The sequence below is a fragment of the Vanellus vanellus genome, assembly GCF_965231255.1.
Source record: "Vanellus vanellus genome assembly, chromosome: 1".
Lineage (NCBI taxonomy): Eukaryota > Metazoa > Chordata > Aves > Charadriiformes > Charadriidae > Vanellus > Vanellus vanellus.
In genome coordinates, this window is record NC_138905.1 from 27827132 (window position 1) to 27855092 (window position 27961).

Genomic DNA, 27961 nt, shown 5'->3' on the forward strand with positions numbered 1-27961 from the left:
CAAGGATTAATAAGGAATAGACAGTGAAGAATAGTCTGTTTTTTCACACCACCAACCTTTACGTGAACAGCAGTAGCTGATGGTGAAAATGAACTTTTTAATATTGCTGCCCAGAGGGTGATCTGGATTCAACTGATGCTAACAGTTGCAGTCCTAATTCTCCTGTCCTGTTAGTGGAAAAGAAGGCATCTCTCATGAAAGATATATGTTAGTGAGCATCATAAAATGGCTTATCTAACCTAATTCTCCCAGACTATAAAGGAACAAAAAGTGACAACACGCCTGACTTTGGCACTTCAGGTATCTAAGTTGGGCAGGATGAATATGGTCCAGTTTTTAAGAATGTAGCTTCTTAGCATAAATAATTTGAGATGCTAAAATCCTAATTTGTAAGAAAGCAATCTGTAAGATTATGGATAAAAATGTAACTAGCATTTCAACTTGTGAGTATTATTTTTGTCATGATTATTTTGTTATTATTTATCAACTTGATGCTACCAAAAATGTGAATATCTTTATTCAAGCTGTAAAGCTGACTTTTTTGCTCATAACTACCTAAATTTCCATGTTTTCCCTTTTAGCTGTGGCTGCAGCTTTCATTTTTCCACAGTAATGAAGGAAAAAACAAGAATTTTTTTATTTGAGTACTCCTGAAATTGATACATCTGAGAATCAATTTTACAGGTTTTTTTTTCAGTGGCAATGCATAAGCTCCATTGACTTATTTTGGTATTCTAATGTGTTGATGATATTTCCTTTCAGTCAAAGAAGCAAAAACGAGCCGTGGTTTGTTCACCAAGTAGTAAGAAGCTGTCATATTAAACTGCAAAAGATTGTAAATAAGAAAGGTTCCATGGGGCTGGTAGGGTTGGTTGGTTGATTTTTAGGCTGAACAGCAATAATTATTTATACGGAAAATGCTTTTTTTGATTCGTAGGATGGAATGCGTCCTCTCAGCAGCAGTCGAACTGTGGAAAGCAGCAACAGTAAATCAAAGACTGAGTTGGGTGTTTCAAGAGTTAAATCTTTTCTTCCTGTTCCTAGAAGTAAAGTCACCCAGCCTTCACAGAACACTAAAAAAAGCAGCAGCAGTAATACAAGGCAAATAGAGGCAGATAATAACACAAAAAGAGAGATTTGGAATTTGCACAAAAAAGAACAAATAGAAAAATCTAATAAATAAACCTGCCTACCATACAATTTTCTGTGTTCATATAATCTCTATTGCAAAGAACCAAGTACTCAAATATGTAAATATTTTTTAAAAATAAACTGTTTCCCTGTAATGTAAAGTTTGTACAGGACCACAGTTTTATTTCTATGTAAATCAGCTGGAAATAATATTGATTTAAACTTCAGAAATGGGCAGTTTTGCTACCTTCATAGATGTTTGGGGTTTTTTTCTTCTTCTTTTATTATGAAAATTACTCGTTTAAATGATAACATTCAGGGGTATTACCACAGGATTCTGTTTGTGTATATACTGTACATAAATATATTCTATTAAGTTCACGTGATAAACTGCATTCAGATGAGTTGCACAATATGTACAGCAATGGCTTAAAGCTATTGTACATGCATTTTAAAGACACGTTTTTATCTTCACTTAATGAAAAAGTAATGGAATGTGGCAATAACTAAAATGATTGGAAATGCAGATCAATTACTTTCAGCTACAAGCCATATTAAATACTTTGATTTCCCCATCACCTGCCTGCTGATTGTGATTTTCTTTCTCCCAAGCTTCTCTTCACTAAAATGTCCTGAATTTCCGTTATAACTGTTACCTTTTAAAAAAGGAGAAATTGAGAAATTAAAATGCAATAAAAGTTATTTTTCTCAGACTCTTATTCTTTGATAGAATTGAAGAAAATGTGATCATTTATTAACTTAGTTTTTCTTGTATACTGTAAAAACTTTTATATACTTCAGTAGTGTTTTAAAAGTATCCGAGAAATCATAGTGTTTTACAGAAACAGAATTTACTGAAAAGGGATTTGAGCACAAGCTTAACTACAGTATTATCGGAGATAATGTAGTAGCGATAACATGAGTTACTATGTAATTATCAATTTCTATTGTGAATTTAAGATGTAATTGCTGTGAAATGATACTTGAGTTGCAGTTAAAATTAAGTCTCTTTCATTTTTCCCCCCACTACAGAGGTAGATCATGTTCCCACGAAGGGAGAGTTTCTGCAAAGGGATTATTTCCCCAGCCTCTCCTTACAGTAGATACAGGTACATACTTTTGAACTGTAATAATGTGGAAACGCTCGCTGTCTCGATACCTCATCTGGTAGGGAGAGGAGAGAGCAGTCTTCTTGAGATCAGACTCAGATGCTTTCTCATGGGCTCTCGGGAGACGGTTTTGAGAGCTATGGCCAGTAACATGGTCATGCCTATAATTTCCAAAGTAGCATTTGGCTCAAGAAAAGCCTGGAAGAGGAAAGGATTGCCTAACTGTTTCCTAGCACTTCATCTTTATATGTAAAACAGTCATCCCTAACTCATGTCAATAAAATTTTTGTACCGCATGTTGTCTGTCTTGCTGTTTGTATATGTGTGGTATCTCTTTCGATACAGAATATTAGAAGCTTATTTCTGTAATCATTTCCTGTATGGTATATTTAGAAAGCACCGTATCTTTCAGTAATCACTTTTTTATTAAAGCTTCTATTTCTTGTATGATAGTAACATATAAATGAATACCGATGATTTCTCGGGGTGGGGCTGGGGTGGTTTTTTTTGCCGTAATTTTGGTGCTGAAAAATGAGATGCTACTTTTGCAGTTGGCTCTTAGCAGAGTGCGTCAGCTGCAAACCATTGGAGGTCAGAGAAATGGGTGTCAGCAATTAGCACCCCTTACGTGCTGAAGCGGCGTGAGAAGCAGTGCGATAGCTCGTGTGAGCAGCTCAGGCATGGATTTCAGGCTAGGGAGGAATACAAAATGGAAAATGTTTTTTTTTGTAATGATCATGCAAGTTACAACATCAGGATTTGCAATAACAGTAATTTTTTTTTTTTTTAAAAGAGCTATAAGAAAAGAAAAATTCTCATGTGCTTCTAAGCAAGGTTTGTTCTACATTGAAAATACACCTTGGAAATGTCAAACCTCATTTAGATCAAGAGTTAGCAGAGTGTTTCTGTGTGGGAAGATCTTAGGCACTGTGTCCTAAAACATGTTTCGAGATATATTTTAAGACTGTATATTGTCTGTGAGAATCAAAAGTCTCCTGTGCTGTACTTTTGAGTGAAAATCTGCAGAAGACAGAGTAACTCTGATCATCTGTCCGTGGTTTGAAAGTTAGGTCTCTATTGCTAAACTTAGCATTGCCTTTCAATGCCCTCATTATCCTTTCTTTTCAGCCTGCTGTCCTAATCTCTCTCTATCTGCATCTTTTACCTGATGGACTTCGATCTGCTATCATTTCGTTTGCCTGTCAGTTCAACGCAGTGTTCAATCACGTGGTATTTAGCAAATCTCTTAATTGAATCTTTTCTCCTGTAGTAACTGTTAAGATCTCTTATTAGGCCTTATCAGTTCCTGCCCTCCCCTGGTAAAAACCACACAACCATAAAATAGTTTGCCTGTGAACACTCTGGCTTCTCCATTGGTTTGTCATTTGGATTGTGACAGATTGTGCAGAAGCAAGGCACGGCTCTGCTCATGAGTTCGGGGCTTCACCGTGTCTTCAGTCTCTTCCTGCAGTGCTACAAACAGCGCTGCACATAACATGACTTGTACTATCAACCACACTCAGTTTGGGTTAGTAATGAGCAAAATAATTTTTCTTCGTTCCTTCCTGTGTCTTAGCAGAGAGGTTTTAAGTATGCCATCTATGGTGGACCACACTACGCCATGCTGCACTCTGCTCCCATCTATTACCCCTTTCCATATCTTTAAAAGAGGTGTGAGAAGTGGAGACAGAGATACTGAGAAGTGGAGACAGAGATACCCTGTCTATATGGAGGAACGTACAGGGAAGCCTCAGAGGTTGCATCCATTCCACAGGTCAGGGAAAAGACCCTGTCCGACCCCACTACACTCCTTATACATAACTCAATCTCTTCAACCAAGGGGACTTGAAAGATCATTCTCATCCACCAATGGCCTTGGCAGGTCCTAAACTTTCCAGCTCCGCACTTCAAGTGAGTTCTGAAAATAAAATCTTTCAGCATGTCTCCTAGGGTTCTTATTTTTTGACAAAGAATATGGAATATGTTCCTTAAAAGAATGTCTGAGACCATCAAACAATATTTGCCTCGGTTATTTAGTTTCTGAACTTGAGCTCCAAAATGAAAAGTGTGAAGAAACCTGCTCCATCATTCAACAAAGGCAACAACACTCATCAGCAAGAGCAAAATCAGAGAGCCAGGATTTCTGAGGCTCGTCCCTTTGCATAATACAGCTCAAGTGATTTACAAAACAAATCAAAACCCTCCATCTTTCCCATAAAACTGGAAAAGCAGAATAGCATCTACAAGTGGAAGATGGTTGTAGAAGGAGCCAATTTGGAGACAGGCCGAGGGCCCACTTTTTTGGTGCTAACTCCCGCTAAAGTGATGTTTGTGATGTTCAAACCATGGTTAAGAGACTTTAGAATTACTGTTCTGTTACTGTACTGGCTGTTCGTCAGAAACTGGAAGTCAAAGCGACTGTTGAGGCGGCACGAGGTGTGCTTGTGCTGGGCTGTAGCAAAGGCAGGCTCAGAAGGCAGAAGTTTCCTCTGCATACAGTTAAGATACTGGAGAGCGAGGAGTTCTAATGCCAAGGATTTAGAGGAACAGAAGGAAGTTTGGAAGAGGGGAAATACTTTCTCAGGACAGTGGTAGTCCAGCTGCAAAGTTTACACCCACCTCACAGGCTCATCACAGACACAGCAGGGGTAACTGTGGGCCCCTGAATGTATCAGAGGGACACCAACATTCATTTTTATATAATATGTTTAAAAATATTTTGGGAGAGGAAACTAAGAAAACCCATTCACGCGTTAAAGCTCTGATCGCAGTGAGAAGGAACCTGTTGAGAAAGGAGAGAAAATAACAGGCAAGAAAGTTACACAGCACTTGAAAACCTCCAGCTGCATTTACAAGGACTGTATTTTGAGGTTGAAGTAAGCCCCGGCAAATAAAATTAGTAGTATCATTGTTTATCCTAGGAACAGGAAATTGGTTTGGGAGAACATGAGGGTTTGTAAAGGAAATGTGTTACTGTATTGCATTGCACGTTGGTTGATTTGCAAGATTTTTAGGCGGCAATTAATTATCCATTAGTGAATAATTGTACATGCAGTTCTCCAGTGTTGTTGTTTTTATTCCAGACGTTAAATTGTAGCGAAGTAATAGTAGAGCTAAAATACCAAAGCTATATCAGAAAGAAGAGAAAAAAGTTACCAGGATACTTTTTAGATAAAGTAAGTAAAATGCAATAAGTTATATAGTTCTGAACTGATCTTCAACAATTAATGCCAATTCATAATTAAGCTTAATGTGAGGAAATGTTTTTAAAGGTGCCTTTTCCAAGAGCTGCCACACTTCGAAGACATGACTTAAATCTGTTGCTTGAACAGGGCAGAAGTATCCGGGCCAGTTCTGTTTAATATCTTTATCAATGATCTGGATGAGGGGGTTGAGTGCACCTTCAGTCAGTTTGCAGATGACACCAAGTTGGGTGGGACCTGCTTGAGGGTAGGAAGGTTCTGCAGAGGGATCTGCACAGGCTGGATCGATGGGCCGAGGCAAATGGTATGAGGTTCAACAAGGCCAAGTGCCGGGTCCTGCACTTGGGTCACAACAACCCCATACAGTGCTACAGGCTTGGGGTGGAGTGGCTGGAAAGCTGCCCGGCAGAAAAAGACCTGGGGGTGTTGGTGGGCAGCCAGCTGAATGTGAGCCAGCATGGCCTGTATCAGGAATAGTGTGACCAGCAGGACTAAGGAAGCGACTGTCTCCATCTCTACTCGGCATTGGTAAGGCCACACCTGGAATACTGTGTTCAGTTTTGGGCCCCTCACCACAGGAAAGTCATTGAGGTACTGGAACGTGTCCGGAGAAGGGCAATGAAGCTGGTGAAGGGTCTCAAGCACAAGTCTTATGAGGAGCGGCTGAGGGAACTGGGGTTGTTTAGCCTGGAGAGAAAAGGAGGCTGACGGGAGACCTTATCTCTCTCTACAACTACCTGACAGGAGGGTGTAGCGAGGTGGGGGTCAGCCTCTTCTCCCAAATAACAAGCAATAAGACAAGATGAAACAGCCTCAAGTTGCACCGGGGAGGTTTAGATTGGATCTTAGGAAAAATTTCTTCACAGAAAGGGTTATCAAGTATTGTAACAGGCTGCCCAGGGAAGTGGTGGAGTTGCCATCACTGGAGGCACTTGAAAGAGTGTAGACATGGCACTTAGGGACATGGTTTAGTGGTGGTTTTGGCAGTCCTAGATTAATAGTTGGACTCAATGATCTTAAAGGTCTTTTCCAACTTAAACAATTCTATGATTCCAAGTGCAGAGGCCATTGGGTGTTTAACAGCTCTGACACTGGGGTAGCAGGCTGAGCGATGCGAGAGGCTTGTGGAAATGGAGGAGGTAGATCTTAAGAAAGACTTTGGAAATAGATATTTAATGAATAAAATACTAAAGCTGGTAAGATGCCAATTAAGCAACTGTGGAAGAAAATTGGTTTTTTGGAATAGCAGACTAGTTTGACCCCAGTGAGATATTGAGCACTTCCTGCTAATGATGATTATGAAGCTGCTTTCTGTAGATATTGTGTATGTAAGATTTACGAAGATGGCTAAATGTGTACAGTTCAAGTTTGTTTAGGTTAACTTTGCTTGGCCTTTGCTGTCCTAAATGCTTCTTAGTGCTGTCTTAGCAGCTTGGCCACCCTTCTCCTCTGTACTTAAGGAGAGCTACAGAGCCTCTGCAGAGTACTCTTTTCAGCTTTTTGTTTGTTTGTTTCTTCCTAGAAGGCTGTAAAATTAAATCTTCATGTCAGCATGCTCTTTTCTTTGGCCATATATTGTACACACATGCGTACATTTTAATAGTACAAGTGTATGTTTTTAATAACAAAGAGCTTTAGGAGGAGTATTTTTTTAATATTTGTTTTGTTTTATCAAATGTATGCAAAAACGAAGCACATGAAAAGTTCTCTTAAACAATGCTCAGCCTGCCTTTATGAAGGTCATTGTTCTTTGCTTTCTCTGTGCTTGGGTTATGGCCTCTTTTTTTCTCCCCTTGTGCTCCATTTTCCAACATGAGCAGTACGTTTAACTTCCCAGCTTAGCTTCAGGCAAACAGCCCTGGGAGCTGTTATCCCACTGACAGCAAGTACAAGAACGCGTATTCTAGAAGGTAACGTGCTCTTCTCGACCTTTGCTGGGAAGCAGATGCTGTCCTCCTCCTCATTATGGAGGCTGGTAGCCACTTACCTCCTGTTCCAGCCTGAGCTCCAAAGTAGCTGAAGCAGTATTTTTGGACTGCAAGAAATACCACGTTCTCCAGCCTTTTCCCACTCGCCCTCGGAGGGCAGAGAGAGAAGAATTTCTGCAGGATCTTGCCGGGGCTCTTTGGGGCAGGCACGACAGTGGTGGTAGCCAGGTACTGACGGCAGAAGCTGCTTTGATGGGTGTTGTCCTAGAGGACAGGGGGCAGTCAGTTGACTCATTTATTTTTTCCTTCAAAGTGCCTTCTGAGTGTCTGTATCAGCAGCTTCCATGTATGTCCCATCTACTACATCCTCCTGCTGTATTTACCCTTTTCTTTCTTGAAATGTCTCCTTGTCTGTTTGGTCCAACTTGCCACCTCTTAACTCTCTCTGACAATGACCCCCCAAAATTAACGCTACTAATTGTGCAAGCTTTGAAGTGCGCACTGATTCTGATGACGTGGGGTTGCTTTTCTGCTGATCTTTCCATATCATCTTGTTTATTTAGATAATAAACTCTCCCGCCTGGTATGTCTGCTACTCTGAGTAACATCCTGAAAAAGAGTGATCCTTGGCATTCCTCCTTGGGCTTGGCCGCCCTGCAGCAGCGCTGGTGTCCCAGCCAGGCTTGGCCCGCGTATGTTGTAAGGACTTGTACAAACAGCGAGCTGGCTGTGTGAGAAAAGCGATACACACTGTGAGGGGAACAATTTGAGGGGGTACAGGGAATGGAGATGGGGTTCAAAAGTGATGCTCCTTCAATGTACAGTTGGGTTTCAGTTGTTATAAAGGTTAAAGCAAGCAGAGCTGAGTGGGAGAGAAACAGCGACACAGCAAAACAGAGACTTGAGGGTATCCAGAACTCTGTGAATAAGGGGCATTGCTTCATGGAGAAAATAAGGTAAAGCAAGGAGATGCTCACGCAGAGGGAGGGGAGAGGTCCAAGTAAGTGCTAGAAGACAGAGAGGAATAAAAATACAGTATAATGGACTGGGTGGGGAAAAAGAATACAACAGAAAGAAAAAGTGTATTTCCAGAGGAAACAGGTAATGAGGGCCAGAAAATATGGAATGTGGGACAGAGGGAGACAAGAGTTGGACAGTGGGAGCCACTTTTCCAGATCCAGCTCTGGCACTCGCAGGCTCAACCGGACCCAGCAGCCACCTTGAGTGGCCTCGGAGCAGAGCGCCCAGCCGGACACTGTCACCGGCTGGGGCCACGGCTGCCGCTGCTGCTGCTACACGATGCCTAAAAGAGTTTATTTTCAAGACTCGCATGTGCTGCTCTTTGCAGCTTTAGGGCTTCAAGCGGTGCCCGAGGCACAAAGCTCATTTCCAACCGCTTCATATCTGCAAAGCGCTCGAATGGTGCTGGGAGCGGCGGCCTTAAAAAGGCTCTTTTTAGAGCCTTTCTTTTCCCAAATGCCTCCCCCCTCCCGGGGGTAGCGAGGGGGCCGGGCGGGACCTCGCCGCCGCCGCCGGGCGGGCTGCGGGGCGGAGGGCGACCGGCGAGCCGGGACCCGCTGCGGAGCCCCGCAGCACCACCTAGTGCCGCCCGCCCCGGCCCCGGCCCCGGCTCTATCCACTCGTTCTGTAATAAATAGAACGTATTTATTAAAACCCACGCACGCGTTTTTTTAATAGGCAGCAATGACTGCAGCGGAAGGAGCGGAATAGGTCTGTGGTGTCCACACCGCGGGGGGAGGTGTGTGTTGTAACGTGTCGTACAGGCAGTCTCTTTTTTATTTAATTTTTTTTTATTATTTAAAGAAAAAAAAAAAAAAAGATAATCTGAAATGTCTGTATCGCTAGAATACTTGAGTGCACAAAGACAGCATTGGACAGTACCTGGCCTAACTCAGGGGCTGCCCTGGTTTTTAACAGCTCTATCATAATGTGACATCAAAGACTAGTAGCAAAAAAAAAAAAAAAAAAAAACAACAATTAAAATATAAAACATTTTGTACAAATATATTTTTCTTTGTAGTACATAATCACTCTTAAAATACATCATTTCCTTAGTAAATGTCTGCAACAATATTAAAATAAATAAAATATCCTAGAGAAAGTTTGGTTTCATCATAAAACTGCAAACCAGAAGAGTATAAAAATGATTTTCATTATTAAAGTCTACTTCAGAGCTTCAGAGAGAGGTTTCTTCTTCTTCTTCTTTTTATTTTTTTTTATTTTTTTTTAGGCCAGAGTAAAAGGCACGCAAAGGTGCCAGACCTGTGCCAACTATCACAGTTCCACGGGCAGGAGTCCTACCTTTCGCTAGAGACTGAGGTGAGGCTGCAGCCATCCTGCTGTGAGGGTGTGCGGGGTTGGCTGGAGCATCTCCCAGGTTTTAAAAGGTAATATCAATTCTCCCTTAACCCTGGAGACGTGACAGATGTTGACTGGCTTGCAAGTCAATATCCTCTCTTCCTTCATTCTCACCTATATGCACAGAGTGGTGCGCTCTTACGAAAGGGTTTTTTTCTGCTCAGTTGAAATTACAGTTGCTGCATGAAAAACAAAGAGGAGGAAGTTTTCTGTGCGCCTTGCTGATATCGTCCCTTAATTTGTTTGCAGGAAGTGAATCCAAAGAGGCTTTTCTCATTCTGATTTTTCTATTTTCCACCCAGGTTTGATTATTTTTCTCACATCCTTCCTGCTGTCTGGACATCTCACCCCAGTAAGAACATTTCTATAAGTTTTCCGAAATGATTGTGTCGGGCAAAGCAGGTTGCTTCTGCTTGCCATCTCATTTGTACCGCATTAGAGCAGCTTTTCAAAGGAAGTCTGGCTTTACCATTACAAGTGGCAAAACTTCAAAGAATGTACTAAGTTGCACATGATTAATGATGGAAGGGAAGTAATTCCCAAATGCACGCATAGTCGCTGCACCTCCTGCAAGGTTCAATTTGTGCATGGCTCCCACAGGTTCAGAAGTGCTGGTCCTGTCATCGCGGGGCACTGCTGACGAGTCGCTCCGCAAAGAGGGTGCCCACACCACGTCTCACAGCCTTGTCTCCTGTACTTCTTCCTCCGTTTCCTCCTGCAAGGCAGTGATTTGGGGTCTAGGTTTGCGTTTGCTGGAGTTCCTGTGGTGCACTGGGAGTAGCTTAAGGCGGTCAGCATGGCTGATGGCTTGCCTGAAGGAGCTCTTTTCGTTCAGAAGCTTCTGAATGGATTCATACTGCCGCACTTTATTGTCCTCGATTACCTGAAGAAACATATCACATCATTACATGGGGAATGGTGGCGCTGACAGAATTCATCTAACAGAGCAAGGAAGAGACATGGGGACACAACAGAGATCTTCTAGCAGGAAAAGCCCTGTTTATAGTTTGCAATTTCTAATTATAACGATAAAAACAGACACTAAAATTTTAACATGTAGAAATGGAGACCTTATTGTGGCCTTCCAGTACCTAAAGGGTTCCTACAGGAGAGCTGGTGAGGGACTTTTTACAAGGGCATGTAATGATAGGGTGAGGGGCAATGGCTTCAAATTGGAAGAAGGTAGATTTAGATTAGATATTAGGAAGAAAGTTTTCACTCTGAGGTTGGTGAGGCACTGGAACAGGTTTCGCAGAGAAGTTGTGGATGCCCCATCCCTGGAGGTGTTCAAGACCAGGCCGGATGGGGCTTGGAGCACCCTGGTCTAGTGGGAGGTGTCCCTGCCCATGGCAGGGGGGTTGGAACTAGATGGTCTTCAAGGTCCCTTCCAAACTAAACCATTCTATGGTTCTATGAAATGTGCCTATTGCTCAAGTTAGAAAATGCCATTGGGATTCCTGGTTTCTCCTTGAGACTTGATTTTCACCTCTGAGATCGTTTGTTGATGTCTCCAGGTACCGTGGCATTTCCCTGGCACTGCTAAATTGCCGGGTTAAGAAAGCGTTAACTGCAGAAAACAGAGTTAAATCTCAAGCAGATGGAGAAAGCTGCCAGCAAGGTGCCAGCCTTTCTTTGCTTTCTTCTCACCAAACAAGGAAGTGCTGCTGGCCTGTGTTTGAAGGAGACAACAGGTTTGCCCTGTACGGCTGTGCCAGCCTTCCCTGTCAGGCAGCAGACTGGGAAAAATCAGGCTTCTCCACTGGCATTGCAATGCCAGCACATCCTGGGTGAGGGCACAGGTCTGACAGGAAAGACCTTTTAGCAGCTCTGTTGGTAAAATGTTTTTTGGAGGGTGGGAAACCTGCTGCGGGCAGAGGCTGCCCGCCTGCCCGGGCTCTGCCGACACAGCCCAGCGCAGCACAGGCCGAGGGCTGGAGGCGAGGCTGAGGTCCAGCACACGTAGAGGAGTAGCACGTCCAAAAGGACGTCCAACCTGCCTATTGATAAGCCCGCTTCAACTTCAGGCCCTATTCCTCCTGCTGTGCCAATAGACCCAAGCAAATACACATGGAAAACCATGTTTCACTCCTCTAATAAAATGAAGGTCCTGTCTAATGGAAAAGTCAAGAAAATACAGAGGAAGAAACTTCATTTGTAAGAACAATTACATAACTTGACTTTTATTTCCTTTACTAACCATTTACTATCAAAGGAGATACTCTAGGACTTTAATACTTTGTCACCTTGAATAAATGAGAAAGGAATATTCAAGTGGCTTGATAAAAGAAATCAGCAATTCTGACCATCAGATGTTTTCTCAGGAAACCCCTCTGCTCCATGGAGCCTCCCATTGCTCAAGAACAAGTGGAGCTGTTTCTGCATTAGCGATGGCAAAGCTCTGTGAGATGCTGGGATTTTTCTGGAGCTCCTAAGCCTATTGGCAATGTAAGGCACCTGGATCAGCAGCTGGGTAACCTACACAACTGTTCTGGTTGAAGGAAGGAATTCAGCTCTTCCATAGAATCATAGAATGGTTTAGGTTGGAAGAGACCTTGAAGATCATCTAGTCCCAACACCCATTCCATGGGCAGGGACACCTCCTGCTAGACCAGGTTGCTCCAAGCCCCCCCCAGCCTGGCCTTGAACACCTCCAGGGATGGGGCATCCACAGCTTCTCTGGGCAACCTGTTCCAGTGCCTCACCAACCTCAGAGTGAAAACTTTCTTCCTAACATCTAACCTAAATCTACCTTCTTCCAATTTGAAGCCATTTCCCCTCACCCTATCACTACATGCCCTTGTAAAAAGTCCCTCACCAGCTCTCCTGTAGGAACCCTTTAGGTACTGGAAGGCCACAATAAGGTCACCCCGGAGCCTTCTCTTCTCCAGGATGAACAACCCCAACTCTCTCAGCCTGTCCTCATAGGAGAGGTGCTCCAGCCCTCTGATCATCTTTGTGGCCCTCCTCTGGTCCTGCTCCAACAGGTCCATGTTTTGTTTATGTTGGGGGTTCCAGAGCTGGACGCAGTACTCCAGGTGGGGTCTCACCAGAGTAGAGTAGAGGGGCAGAATCACCTCCGTATTGTGACCAAGCTCATCTGAAGACAGGTGTCTATCACAGCTCATGTGAAAGAGCACACGGGAGCCTGCTGCTCTTCTGCAGGTCACTAGGTTGCCCAACTGCCCTGAATGACCCCCATCAATCCAGCTGACTTCATCAATTCGGCTTGGTGTGTTTTGCACGTTCATGTAATGAAACAACAGCATGTGAGACTATGAGAAACACTCACCAAAAATCGCTGGCACTCCAGCATCGCCTCCAGCCTGTGTTCGGAGAGTATCACCGTGCAGTTGGCAAACGCATGCTTCAGAGTCTTCCTGATCACTTGGGAAGTTCTGAAAGGCAAACAAGCATCAGCCTTTAGACAGCAATGCCCATGCCAGCACAGCTCATAACTTTACTGATGGTATTTAATAGCCCCGCTGCGTGTTGTAAAGCTCCCGTGTGTGGACACCAGCGCTCTGCAGTGTCTCAGCGTGCTGCATTTCTGCTGTGAGAGTAGGTATCAGCCATAAAGCTAAGGTTGTAATTAGGCTACCCTGATCCTCCATGCACAATTACTAACGTGTATGACTGAAATTAGGTTTAGTAACAGAGCAGACAAGTTACAAAAGTTCTTTAGATGGTGCGGCCTCACTGATTATCTTATTTTGTATTAGAAGATAGAATAAACGAACAAAACGTACACAGGGTCCAGGTGAGCACTTGGTTCATCGAGCAGCAAGATTTTAGCTTTGCTGAGAACCGAACGGGCAAGGCACATCAGCTGTTTGTGACCGTGACTGAGGACACAGCCTCCATCCACAAGAACGAAATCAAGCTGGCCTGGAAATTGCTCAATTACGGACTTCAGCCCAACCTGCCGGAAAGAAAAAGAACAGGAAAAAATCAGCGAGATACAGTTATTGCTGACTGTGGGTATGGCAACCAGTGCCTTTAATTCCCTCGTCTTCCATTTCTGACAGCAAAGAGGAAATACAAATTGATGAAAAGGAGAACCTGCCCTATAAAGACTACAAGCAGGTAGCTGGATGATGTGAAAAGCACTGAAATATTTGACTCTTACAACACGCTAGGATTTACGTTGGGAAGCTGAAAGTTAATGCTTCATTTTTTTGTCACATACAATGAGTTTTGGCATTTTGACCAAAACATTCTGAGTTAGCAGGCTAGAGAGAGCAATGCATTCGAAACTTTTTATCCAGCAGCGATGTACGTCATTGGAAATGTTAAGGAAAGCGATTTTTGAAAGGAAACCAAGTCTCTTTGGCTTGGTTTTACCCTAGTCAGGAGGGTAAAAAGAAATGACCAAAATTCACATGCTACATTACGGCAACAGAGAAAATAACCCAGGTCACCCCGGCCGTTGTCTCTGAGAGCATTTACATCTGCTCCTTTTACTGCCCCAAAGGTCCTGCACACTTTGTTCATACTAACGGCATGACGGACTTCCCTCTAGCAATGCTGACAAAATGTTTAGAGGGGCGTCCGTGCCAAGTGAAGCTGCTTCACTTTGACCAGAAACCGGACTCCCGCCCAGGAGATGTTTTCTGACTGTTTCTTCCAGTGCTCCTTTTCGCTGTCACTGGGAGATGGATTTTGTGCACCTCAAAGCAAGGCTTTGTGTCTTCCACAGGTTCAAACCCACTGTGCTCCTTGACCTAATCAGCAGCGCTTCTGGAGAAATTTTCATAAAATATGAGAACTAGGAAACATATGTGAGTTGTGTCGCTCCGAAAGATGTTATAAAAACGCAGTGCAACCCACGTGGTGTATGAAGAGCCCTCCTTGGATTTTTGAAATATTGCTGATCCGCAATTCATTTTCATTCCAGAGAAAAAAAAAAAAAAAAAAATTTGAATTCTTCCTTTGTGTTTCCCTTTTACATGAAACCATATTAAACTGGTGCGTGGCGGTATGTCTGTTGTGTTTCTGAAGGGTTCATGCTTTTATTTATAAGCAAATTAGGGCCATTGCTTGTTCCTCGTTCTTCTTCCAAACACATATCGTGTCCTTTAATGAAATTTTGCAACAAATGGCTGGAAAAGGTGCTTTCTTCTTAAAACTGCACCAGGTCTCTCCATGAACCTGTAGGGTCCCGACAGCTGACTGCAAGAGTAAAACTGAGCCTCAAAAGTTGACCCAAGTCTGACAGACTGAGGTGCTGAAATATGAGCGCAATAAAAAGTGAAACATCCGACATCTCTTCAGACAACGCCTTGCTCTCTGCAGCCGATTGCAAGGAGCGTAAAAAGCAGATGCTGATCTCAGCAGCGTTCCCTAAATCCTCTGCAGCCAACGTGGGTCAGGGATAAGCCGACAGTTCGCTTTCTTTCTGTGCCCTGCTCCCGAAGTTCCACTGACTCACTGTCGCTAACACGCCAGATTTCAAGAGCATGAACACTTTAAACAATCCAGTCACTCCTACTAAAAAGTATGACAGCTCTTTTTCTTTTCTATTTGCTTTGCACTCTCGCCCGTGCCATGACGACCTCTGCATCACATATGGATTTGCCGAACTCCTTAATGATAAACACTTCAAAATATTTCTTTTTCATGCTGTTGTAAATGAGGTTTTAGCTCTTTAAAACCCCAGGCTCAATTCACACACAGAGTGAAAACAATCCTCAAAAGCAGAAGGAGAGCTTGTCTTTTTCAAGAAAGGGGATGTTAATCCACACTCCATTCCCCCCACACCCCGAGAAGCGGAGAAGCACAGCACTGAGCACCCCGTTGTCCCTGCTAGGACCAGCTAAAAAACTGCTGTCTCATCGTTTAACCAAAAATGTCATGATGTTTTTATTTTCCAGTAAATTACTCGTAGTAAGTGTCTACTTCCCCCTTTTCCAAACATAGGGAAGAAATTAGATAAACCCGAGAGAGCGAGCAGAGCCAGATTTAACCTCCCAGATGGGAAAGGAGGAAGCTTTTGGATTAAGTCCCACACTTATAGGCATTTTCTGATACTTGAGACTTGCAATGCACAGGGAAAATGACACCAATTCATTGTTGAGTCTGTATTAATTAGGTCATCTCTAGCTTGGAAAAAGGCACTTGCTTTTCAGGCTGCAGCCCTTTCCCTCCCGTAACTCTCACCTGCCTTTTCTTTCGGCATTACATACATCCGTGCAACGTATTTAGCACTATCAGAACCAATAGGTGGCAGCTGACAACCATAATGCATAGGCTTTAGCTCAAGGTAGAAAAAGAATTGTAAAAATCTGACCCTAATCTTGGGGAATTTGAAAACAAAAGTGTTGCTAAAACCTCAACATAAAATTAGAAGAAAACCTTCAGGTTCATAATATCTAATATGCCATGATTCTTATTTTCCACGCAAGAGGCAGCTGCCCGTGACACAATCCAGAAGTGAGCCTGAGTGTGGTGTCAGAGAGTGCTCCTTCTCGGCTGGCTTCACGGTGGCCTGAGAAACGCAATAACTGGGAAATATTTTGAGGACAGGTTTTTCTGTGCTGAATATAAATATTTCCTATTGCAATAACACCGCTCGTATTTCTAGAGCAGTCCATAGACATTTTTCGCTTTTTTTCTGGCCTCCAAAATGTTTACTAGTCAAGTTTACGCATTTTGGTAGAAAAATGCCTTGCAGAGATTTCATGTATTTGGCAAGGCATTAAAGTAAGAAAAGATTACAGGCCGTTTTGCTGTATCAGCTTCCTCCACTTTTTTTTTCTCAGAGTCACCCAGCAGAGCCAAACATAAAACCTCACCTACGCTAAATCACTGCATGAGGAACCCAGACTGGCCTGTATGGAAGTTTATCTTTTTTTTTTTTTTTTTTAATCTCTGACAAAGGCGCCTTTTTATTAGGCAATAAGGAAACATGTTTTATAGCACAACATCACCTTTACTCAGCACTTTTTTCTCCCAAGCATCTGTATAAATATAACGTATGACAATCATTTGACCTACACTGCACTCTGCTGTAACCACTTCACCAGAGGGACACAAATAACATTGAACAGTTTTACCTCCTCTGCCACTTTCCATATTTCTTCATCATTCCACTGCCCATAAGGATCCAAATTCCTCCGAAAAGTTCCAGAAAATATGAACACTTTCTAAAAGAAAAAAGACATACAGACACAGGTAAATGGATACCCTGAAACATTGTGTAAAACATTGTAAATTGTAAAGCATACGGAGAAAAGAACAACCTTCTGCAAGTACCAGGTAGAGGTTATTGCAGGTTATTAATTTTTTTTAAAACATTGTTCCAAAAATAGTGATTTTAAAAATGCTTATGTTCAGTTTTTGGCAATTGTCTTAATAAAAACTTAGCGAAACTTGCCTGAAAAACAGTAAAAATTAAATATCAGCAGTTTTCAGAATAAAAGATTTCCTTTATATCCACTTTGAAGCAAGCTTTTAAAAACTATTTTTGATTCTTTATCATGTGAAGCATATTCAAACAGAAAAAATACCACTAAACCGAACTGTGGGTTTCCACAATTTTGTTTTGAGAAAAAAAACGTTGGACATTTGTCAGTATTCAGTGACACCGTCTCTTTTTTTAAAACTGTTGGTTTTCATTGGTGAATTTCTCTTTTTCTAATCAATTGTAGCCAAATACATATATCAGCATCACTCTATTACTTGACATTTTGCCACGTCCCAGTTCTATCTCAAAAGAGGGTTTTTTCATCTCTCTCGGTCACGTCACCGAGATGTGACACAGCACGACCTGATCCAAGACCATAGCAGCTCGCCGACAACGCGCCCGCTGGCGTAGGAGGCTTCCCGGAGGGATGCCATGGCTCATGCTCTCTCCCTTCCATCACACCAGACGAAGAGGACGCACATTTCCTGACCCTGAGAGCCCATCCTTCTGCCACTGCAATTTACTATTCACTTCTTTCCTCCTGCATTTCGGCAAGAAGATTTAGGCGAACATCCCTTAGATACACGTTTCGTAGCTCGAAAAGCAATGACTCAAGCGAAATTAAATATTTGTTTAATCTCTTTTTACATGGGGTGGGCGTGTGAGATTCTGGTGGAAATGAGGTTCTTCAAGGGACACTGAGGTTGCACAACATTTCTCATGAGATAAACCCAAGCTGTTGGTTTCGGCGCTGCGAGGTACACCTGCCGCTTGTAGCAGGGAGAACTCGCTCTCAAAGAATGTAAGTGCCTTCTTGAGAAATATTACCGTTTGCTTGCTTTTTCCTTGTACATGCGGAACAAATACCCAGGGGAAAGATTTGGGACAATTATTTTCTTCCCTTTTGTCTTCCTAAAGAAAATATTTGTTTAGAGAAAACGTGTTGAAATGCCAGCAATTTACAGCCACATAATTTCTTGGCAGTTAAAGCCTATGACTTTATAGAAGTAGTGAAACACTACCAAAAGCGGTGAAGGATGAGCTGTACCAGCAGAAAACGACTGAGAGAATATTCTTAGTAAATACTTTCCCAGCGTTTGGCCGGTCTACCCTGATTTCCACCTGACCTAACCTGGGAACTTGGCATTCTTTCATCAGATTTCCAAGTGATTTATACACACATTTACATTAATCATTTAATTATGATTAACTAAACGTTTAAACACGGCAGAGGAAAATAAATTACATTAATTAATTTGCTTAATTAAGAGACGTAAACCGTTGCCGATAACTTCTTTGGTGGAAGAGAGAAGGAAGCACCTGATTCAAGAGACCAGAGGAGAAAAGCAGCTGCACGGTGGTGCCCCCCCAGTCAGTGGGGTGGATTTAAGTGCGCACTGCCGGCGACACACCAACCCAGCCGCGGCGGAGGCGGCAGCGCACACAGCTAAAAGTCATCGAAACACTTTTGGTAGAGTCTAGGGGGAAGAGCAGACTCTTTCCTTTACAACCGTGATTGTTAATAACAATGAACGCTTGGGTGAAGTACGGCACAGCGCTTTTCCCATGCCCTGCACCGCTCAGGTGGCGTGAGCGGGGTGACATATTTGCAGCGGGATTAGATCCTTAGAAGTAGTGGGTGCGGTGGAAATAATAACGCTGTGGAAACAGTGTCGGACGTGGGTTTGTTCACACTTGGAGCGCCATACGTTTAACAAATGGAATAGGTATTTTCATTTCTCAGTGGTAAAGAGCAGTTAACCAAACAAACCAGTTTTAAAGAAGACGGGGCTGAATAACATTCCTGCTGAAGTGCAGCAGGCAGAGAAATAAAGGGTACTACTTTCTTCAGAAACTGCTGTTGTTCCTAATAATTGTGCTTGCAAGAAGTAGGGCACTAAAAGCAAGCTGTTCCCAAAAGGTGGGGTTTTAGTTTTTTGTTTTTTTTTTTTTTCCCAAGGTAAATATTTCATTGTCCTGAATTCTGGTACTTCTCTCTCCATTTCAACATCCCCTTCCTCCCAACTCATTAGAAACCACATAGGGTTCACTTGAGCAAATATCACGTGAATCACGTGGGCAGTTTAGAGTCCACTTAAAAAGAAGCAAAAAAAAAACCAACCCAAATTCTTAAAAGCTAGAAGTCTAAAGTGAAAAAAAAAAAAAAAAAACACCCCAAATTTAATCCCATGGACTTTTGTGTTATTTATACATATGGAAGAAATAGAAATTAGGGGAGCGTTGGAAGGGGGAATGGATGACTGGCAGCAAATCTGGAACCGTTTCCTTCTCAGTCACTTGTTCAAATTCACCCAGGATGACAATGGGTGTGATCATACAACAAATAGTTTCTCCAACCTCACATCCACCCAGAAGTAAAACATTCGGAAATATAAATATGGTCATGTTTATGTTCTGACCACCCCAAATATTGTAAATCAGCCCCTCTGAAAGGCATTAATCCCCCTCAGTGGCTACAGCCTCTGCATATTGGTTACTGTGTGGGATACACCCAGCTTGTGGCAATAAGCTTCCTAAGTGATTTAAGTGTTTTGTGGAGAATCAAGACCCTGAAGTACCTAAACAAATGCATACAGAAGAGTGAAGGATCAGCTGACAAGAGGCTGCTAAGGAGTGATCTATCTGGTGGTGAGTAGCTGCTGTTGCAACAAAAAGACAACTCATGTGCAGCTCCTCAGCCAGACCCATGGCTCCTTGTTCCCATACACCCCACAGCTGCACAGCAAACACAACATCAGCCGGAACCATACACCAGCTTCACACACAGAGAAGTCAGAGTAACAACAATATGACCTCCATGTAGCCTCCTCCGCTTCGTATATATTATGGCAATAATGTCAACATGAAAGAAAATCAAATTGCTAAGTGAATGCTTTAGTACTAGGTGCAGGGATGGAGGGTTTGTCTTCGTAAGTGTTCCTTAGGGACTTTACATAGAGATTAAAATATTTACAGACGCAAATAAGAGCATGGGAGCAATGAAGACCTTCTGCAAGTTCTTTTGGGACCAGTTCTAGAATGTTCTCCCCTGGAGATGCTAAAACCTCTGCCTCCCATAGAGCTTACTGGCCAACACAAGTGCTGTGCTCCTGGCAACGCTGAACTCATGATGCAGAAAACAACGTATATACTGCCCTAAATGAACACGTGGGGTTGTTAATTAATGCCCCTAGGTGCTCTGTGCATGGGTCTGGTGCAGCAGATGCTCCCCGGTATGGTGATGCTGACCCATCGATGTCCTGCAGGAACCCAGCTTCTGTGGGACCCTCTGTGGGACCACCTCGGTGGAGCGGCATTGCCCATCAGGCTGCACCGTGCAGGAGCGCCCTGGCACGCTGCAAAACAGGCACCTCCGCCACCTCCAAAAGTGAACAGCCCTGAAGGGTATGAGAGGTGATGAAACAGTGCTGGAAACAGATACAATGAGCAAAGTGAGGTAGCTACTGAAAAACTGGAACTACAAAGACAAAACTTGCGAAATTTCACTTGTTAAGTAAAATAACAGAGCAAAAGGGATTTGATTTTTTTTTTTGTCAGCTGGCAGTCCCACAGACTGTAGTGATCTCGTTCTCCATGCTAAGCTTGATTTTAACTCTGTATGGAGCATTTACGCATAGAAAATGGTGTGAGACCCGCCAGGATGCAGTGGAATAACATTCAAGAAGACACCAGAATCATCCCCTTCCTTTGAGCCAGCAGCACTTTATGGGTCTCAGGTTTCTCCTCATTTATTTTAATGGAAAATTTGCTGCAGGTCTCCTGTTCTCCATCCAAAGCCAAATTTCTGAAGGCATTTTCTCAATTTGACTCCATTAAATATCTAAAGACGCAATCTGCATGAGGACCTGTATGCAAAAGAGCTTCAGAGTGTTGAAAGCAGGTGCAGCTAGATGTCCTCACCCTGAAAATGTGGTGGGGAAACTCCTGCAGAAGAATCATCAGAAAGGATTGCCCAGAAAGAAGGGGTAATAAGCTGCGATTATTCTTCAAACGGCCCGTTATCGCTGGAGTAATTGTTTTGCATGAGAATGACAAACATCCTGTATGAGCACCGGTGTGTGAGGAACTACAGGAAGGAACTTCCTTATGGGTGCTCCAGGAAATGTTTTATATGATTTTCCCCTTCACGCCACTGCAACGCGCTGACAGCTGGATTTGAGATACTGAAAGAAACAGGTTTTTGCCTTTGCTACGGCTGACCATGATCCCTGACCACCCTGCAGGCCATTCCAGCATCGCCTGCGTGGAGCAGACGGCAGTGTGTTAGGACACTGTGTGTGCTATGCAGCCCTGCATCAATGAGGTTCCCACAGAGGAAAAACACTTCTTCTAAATGGGGACATTTAGGGGTAGGAAAGAGAAGGAGAGCGTTGGAAAGTTTTCACGAGGAAGCACGCTTCAAGTAGAACTCTGTTCTCCTTTTGTTAGCGAAGCCTCTCCTGGAGATGGTGAATATCCACGTGTTGGATATGTGTTGTAGGCCAGGCTGCCTGGAAAGGAAAGGCAACTTTCCACCCCCCTCACCCCCCCCATACTGAAGCCATAAGTGAATGGCAAAGAACAAAAGGCTGCCTTTGTTCTGCTGGGAAAGGCAGGGTGGCATGTGCAATTTCTCTTCCCTGCTGGGAAAGTGCTGGTGAAAACTTCATTTCATTCTGAATGTGGGAACTTTTGAGGCATAATGTGCAGTTCTTTGGCAAGGCTTTGGGACAGGAGCTGCGAGCTGAAGCATGCAAACAGGCTGGCAACTCCCATGACCTTCCAGAGAATGGAGGGCTTGGATTTTTTGGCACTGGTCCATGTATTAGGGACCTCCAAACTGAACTAGAAGTGTAATTTTAACAATGAACTAGCAACGCATCTCACTAGCAGAAGGGCAAGGAACACTGCTTGTGTAATAAATAGCTCTCACATTTTGCTCACGGCTGCAGAATGATGTTTTCTATACCATTAGTGACCCTGTAGTGAGTACTCAGCTATGAGATTAATCATATTTTTCACTGAGACAAGGAGGCTACTTGTTATCAAGCATTCAGTTTTCTCCTCAGTTCATGTGTTCCCAAGGACAGCTGGAGATGGAATGCAGAAACCTTGCTGGGCAACCACATCCCAAAGGAAGAAATGGCTGAGAGCAAAAGGATGACTATGGGAGACACAGGGAAGCTCCTTCCAGTACAGAAAGTTATACTTGGCTATATTGCCACATCAGGAAAATTTCCCAGTGGAGACATAGCTTATACTGGTAAAAGCATCCTTCAGCCTATACAGCCATCCTTTGGAGGAGAGCTGTATAATGTACCTGTCCTCCAAACTAAACAGATGCAGTTGCATTAGCAGTTCGCTGCACAACTGCCTCGATCAGAAGGGGTGACTTTTTCTGCTGCTTGCAACCACCAATCAAGCCGCAGAAGTGAACCAGCAATAATAAAGAAATAAAAGTTTACAGGAATGGACAGACGTGAAAATGTTGAAGAGAGGACACAAAAGGTGACACCAGATCAGCCATCGCAGGGCAGCTTGCCAAGCTAACCTCCGCTCAGCAGCCAGCGTGTGACCAACCAGGCTGTCGGTAGAGCTCAGGCGAGGAACAAGTCTAACCAGTGGACTCCCCAGCACTCTCTTGGTTCTGTTTTCTCGGGGGTGTAACTTGGAAGTGAAGAAAGGTTCTGTTCTGGCAAGGTCAAAGTGCTAAAAAATTGCTGCCTTTGAGAAAATTTCAAAGCATGATTGTGGAAAGATTGAGGAGAGAGTTGTGCCTTCTTTGCACGCCTATCTTAAATAAATGCCACTCAGGCTACTGTGGGCTAACATTTTTGAAAGGGAAGCTATCGCAACACAAAACTGATCATTAAGTAGAAGAATTAAATTTAGAGTCCCTCTTGTGTTCATAAAATCAAAGCCACTGTGTTTCCAGCATGAGCATTTCAGCATCTTTTAGCAGCTACAAACGCCGACACAGTGTTGTCAGGAACAGCGCAGTCAGAGTTAAATCCCACCACCGTGACACTGACATAAATCAGGAGTGACTATAGCGACTGAGCAACAGTCGTGTTAGTGACTTCACTACAATTAGTTTGGTTTGTTGTATTGTGGTAGAAAGCAGAATTTAGCCTACGCACCCAGCAGAGGGTGAAAGTGAAGACAGACCGCTGCTCTGCTATGATGGTTATGGAAAAGAAAACCACTATTTTGAAAATTAAAAACCTGATGGCATATTTTTCAGTTATATCAGCTGGCTGTTCCAGGGTCCCTCCAACTATTTTAAAGTGGCTCACGTAGTCAGCGCACAACCGCACCTCCGGAAGTCAGAGCATTATACCACACATACGTTCGCTGCACCTCACCAGCTTTCTAAGACAGTAACCACCTTTCTAAGGCAGTAGACTATCTGGGAACAAACCAATATGCACATGTTACCTCAAACCAGGACAGCACAGAAAGCAGCTGGCAACTCCTTTACATTGGGGATGGGATGGCAGGAATAGCACCACAAGGGTTTGACAGCTGGCAGACAAAAGGAGATCCTTGGTCACCCTGGGTGGCCCACTCCTCCAGGGTGGGCCAACCAGGGTGACCAAGTATCAAACCACACTTATCAGTCTCTGGAGCTAGTAACCACCCCTCAAGGATGGATAAAGGCAGGACAGACTGCATGTCCCCTCGCAGTGTGGCAGGCTGATCTGCAACTTGTGTCCCTCTGCCTCCTGATACCACAAGTGACTCATTGGTAAGGTTGCAGTCAACTGTTACCTGAATTATTCTGCCACACTCACAAGATTTCCAAAGGAATGAACATCATTATAGAAAAGACAGTATGTTCAGTAGATGAAGAAATACCCAATGTACAGCTTTCAAAGAAAAGAAAGCCAATACGGGTTACTCCTGTATCAGTGCTGATGGAAAGGACTGACAGCTTTCAACAACAAAAATACAAAACGTGACATTAAAATTATGCAGTTCATTCCTACCTTTACAGTGAGCAATCATTTTTTAGAGTTACTGCATGCAGCCAATAATTTTCCTTTTTGTGACAGATCAACCAGAGCTGTAACTAATGTAGGACACTGGTCCAGTGGTGGGGACATTGGCAAGGGACTCGGAAGCCCTTTTCAGTTTAATTGTTTGCTCATCCTTAGACTATTTTTCTTGTTCCAGTTATTTGAGAGTATTACGGCACCCGAACCCAAGTGAGGAGTTGCTTCCTTTTTCATCTCTGAAATGGTTTTACTTCCCATATACTGGGACTGCAGCAAGCATAAACAATGTGAAGTGCTCCCTTATACATGCACCATGACACAGTAATGAGAGGTGACAGCTAAAAAAGTGATGAGTCCAAGCTGGGGATGAGCTAGTGGTCTAGTAAAATATGAGAAAAGCAGTAATTCTGATACTGGCCTGTCAGGGAAAACAGACAATGTATAGTATTCACATGTTAACCCTAATAAGTGATGTGGGGTTTTGGAAAACAGTAGCTGAGAGCACCATTGATGGTATTTTCTTCAGGTGGCACTATTATTTTGAATCAACATGCAAACTCTTTCAGAGGTGCAGGGATAAGCAGCCTATGAACACTTCTCTTTGAGTGTGCTGTACCTTCCCGTTTCTGGAAGAGTTCTTGTGTAAGCGGCATAGAAACCTTCAGAAAGTAGAGTTAGCTGTGAATCGTTGCATCCATCCATCCATCCATGCATCCATCCAACTCCCCTTTTCACAAAACCTTTGTCTTTTGTTTCTGTTTCTCAGCATAAAACAACTAGCTTCCAGCTTAAAGGTAAGGATGCGCATATGGATATAGAACCAATGAAAATAAAGGCACACAAATATACGATAATCTCATTACCTGAGGAATCACTCCAAATGCCTTTCTCCATTGCTGCACGCTGACCGTGTTCCACGAGACTCCGTCAATCTGGATATCCCCTTCTGTATTCAGCAGTCTCAGAAATGCAAAAAGTAAAGTGCTTTTTCCTGAACCAGTTCTCCCTAAAAGGCCCACCTGCAATGCAAATCATAAAAACAAACACTTAATACTGCTCACATACTAACCACAGACCAAGGCAGAAACAGAGATCTCAGCAGTGGAGAACAAACCAAATGGATCTCATCAGGATAGTAAATGTCATTGATTTGGGAATTATAAAAACAACACCGGGCCAGACTCTTTGTTTTGTTAGAATTAACTAAGAAAAAAGACATATTAGCCCACCCTTAGCTGAATAACAGAAATGGGCTTATATATTATCTTGTACTGATTACTCCAGCTCTTTCTGCCTTCCCCCTTTCTTTTGCTACGAAGCCCTTTTCAGCAAAACCCCATCCAGCAGACAAAAAACAAGTAGGGAGTGCCCTTGAATCACTCTACTGAGCTACTCCATTTCCATAAAATTCAAAATAGAGGGCCTAGCTCTGATCAGTTCATGAATTTGTAGTGGGGTGTCTTGGGCCCGAGGACGAGGGGTTTTTTTGTATGTGTTTCCCTTGTGGGATTGCACTGACCTATCGCTGGAATGAGCAATATCTGCAGTAACCACCACCAAACACTGAGAAAAGATGTTTTACACAACTAATGCTGTCCTGTCTGAGCGTGGGCTGCTTTTGTAGGGTGACAATATACATGTGAAGGTGAAGAAGGGGATTCTTCCTGCTGCCTGGCGTGCTTTCCTTAACGGTGCCTCAGGCCTCTGAACCAGACGAGCAAAGCTCTGTGCTGTGTTGCATCAACCCCCTCAGCAGACAAGAGCTCTGTCCTTTCCTGCTTGTTTTACACGTGCTTCCCTATGGGGCAGAAACAAACCCTCTCCAGTTTAAGGAGCACACTCCAATTCTGGAAACACTACCTCCGAGTCCAGGGTTCATCACCGAAATTGGATCGAGTTCCTAAACCAGAGCCATTGAAAAAAGGATCTTTGTTTTAATTGCTCTGTCCCGTCTCTGTACAGTACAAAAGTATCTTTCATTTTCCGTACTCCATTGCTTCAAGGGATTTTCCAGGAAGTAAATCCACCAGACCGCAGCAGCACCCACACCTCCACGCTCCAGGAATCACAGGTGCCTCTCTTCTGAAGGCAGAGCAGTTTTGGGATGGTGCTACAGGATGTCAGACCCCCGGTTTCAAAATTTCGGTGCCCTCAAACTGAGTAGATGAAACATTCCGTTCATGTAAACCAAGACAGATCTACCAAACCTGGAAAGACTAGTGCTATCCAAACTGGGAGCAAAGAGCTGCCTCATGGCAAGGCCAGGGTGCTGTCACTGAACCTGTTTTCTCATCTACATGGGAGAGCTAAAGTCTCCTCTTTGTCCGTAGGGCTCCAGCTCAGGAAATCGTGGGAGCCTTTCCTCTCCTCCCCTCCCCTCCCCACCAAGGATGGTCCTTCAGCATGAACTTAAAGCAAAGTGTTAAATCTCTGCCTAACTGCTGCCCTCAAACTAAAGCTCTTTCTTGAACGCGATCCCAAACACCCGTGAAGATTAATTAGAGGTTTGTCAATCTTCTGAAGAATAGAGCTGCTTATGGTTTGCTATATAATAATTCGGGGTGGCATAGAGCCCTCATCGAATGGGCGAGACTGCACCTCCACCCTCCGGCCGGCGGAGCCAGCGGTGCGTTACCCTTGGCACAGCGGATGGTATTCTTTCGTGCCCTGCTCCACCTGGGTCAGGCTGCCCCCAGCATCTGCGCTCACCAGCAAGCTTCTCTCTCCCCAGGAGGAGAAGGCAGACGACTTCAGGCACGGGAATATGACTTGGGGAACTGCTGCATATGTATTTTATTGGTATATTCTGCTCCTCATGGCCAGCAAACATCTCCACTGTGCTTCACTGGGGTGTAAATAGCAAGATTTCTAGGATAATTATGGCAGATTTTCCTTGCCTTTTTTTTTTTTTGTTTGTTTGTAGTTAATAATCCTACAGATGAGCTCATTTTAGGAAGAGGCACAAGACATTTCTGTTCTTCAGGTGCTTCAGATGATTACTTTGTTTTGCGACAATTTCATGTTTCCATTTACAAAACCTTATTGAACTCGACCTACTCTTTACTTAATGAATAGGTTTCTAATGACACTTCTACAGTTAAGCGTAATAGAAGTCAGACCAAACACAACAAAACAGCATCTCACCCTCTGCCCTGAACTTATTGAAAAAGAAATGTTTTCTAACACAGCAGCTCCTCCTTCACCATATTTGGCTGTAAGGTCCTTCACAGTCATTTGGCCACCGGATGGCCAGTTCTTCTCTTCTTTTGCATGCCTGTTTTCAATTACAAGGACATCTGAAAGCTGGTTGTTCTTCTGTGGCTTAATGGTTTTCGTCTCTTCTGTTGGCATGTCAATGAATTTAAATATGCGTCCGACAGACCGCATCTAGGAATCAAAACAAACAGTATTCTAATTGTAGTTAATACTTAGCTACCAAAACAAATGAAATCAAATTATTCCTAATTCCTATCCAGTGAGTCTCTTTTCTGTGTAAGTTATACCAGGATATAATTTTCAAAGGTAGGATACTTCTTATATAGAGCTCTATATTCTATTGCTCTTCTACTACTGACATTGGTCAAATATGTGATTCCACTCGCTTCATTTTTATATGGATGCAATAGCTCTTTCTACCTTTCAAAATGTATTTTGAAAACTGTAGATGACCTGTATTTATGAAAACAAAGTCTGACCATGAAAGCAATCTTGGAGTCCTCAACTCCTTCCTCCTGTAGGGGGTTGCCCAACCCGAAAATTGAAGTTCCTTGAATAATGACTGATCTCGAAAGATCAGCAGAATGTGTGGAAT

The 27961-nt window shown here is 43.3% G+C and overlaps 2 protein-coding genes across 3 annotated transcripts in view; one reads left to right on the forward strand and one right to left on the reverse strand.

Annotated features, from left to right (window-relative positions):
- The window catches only part of CTTNBP2 (cortactin binding protein 2), a 90375-nt gene extending 88537 nt beyond the window's left edge, over positions 1–1838 (forward strand). The window contains exon 23 of the mRNA XM_082493267.1: positions 938–1838. Within this exon, the coding sequence (XP_082349393.1) occupies positions 938–1183 (246 nt within the window). The 3' untranslated portion in view covers positions 1184–1838. The remainder of the gene's footprint in view (positions 1–937) is intronic.
- Positions 1839–10426: 8588 nt separating this feature from the next.
- The window catches only part of CFTR (CF transmembrane conductance regulator), a gene marked incomplete at both ends in the record, with an annotated part of 91007 nt that continues 73472 nt past the window's right edge, over positions 10427–27961 (reverse strand). For both annotated transcript variants that reach the window (XM_082479818.1, XM_082479817.1), the window contains 6 exons: positions 10427–10633; positions 13040–13145; positions 13497–13669; positions 16803–16892; positions 25014–25169; positions 27295–27537. In XM_082479818.1, the coding sequence (XP_082335944.1) occupies positions 10427–10633; positions 13040–13145; positions 13497–13669; positions 16803–16892; positions 25014–25169; positions 27295–27537 (975 nt within the window). The remainder of the gene's footprint in view (positions 10634–13039; positions 13146–13496; positions 13670–16802; positions 16893–25013; positions 25170–27294; positions 27538–27961) is intronic.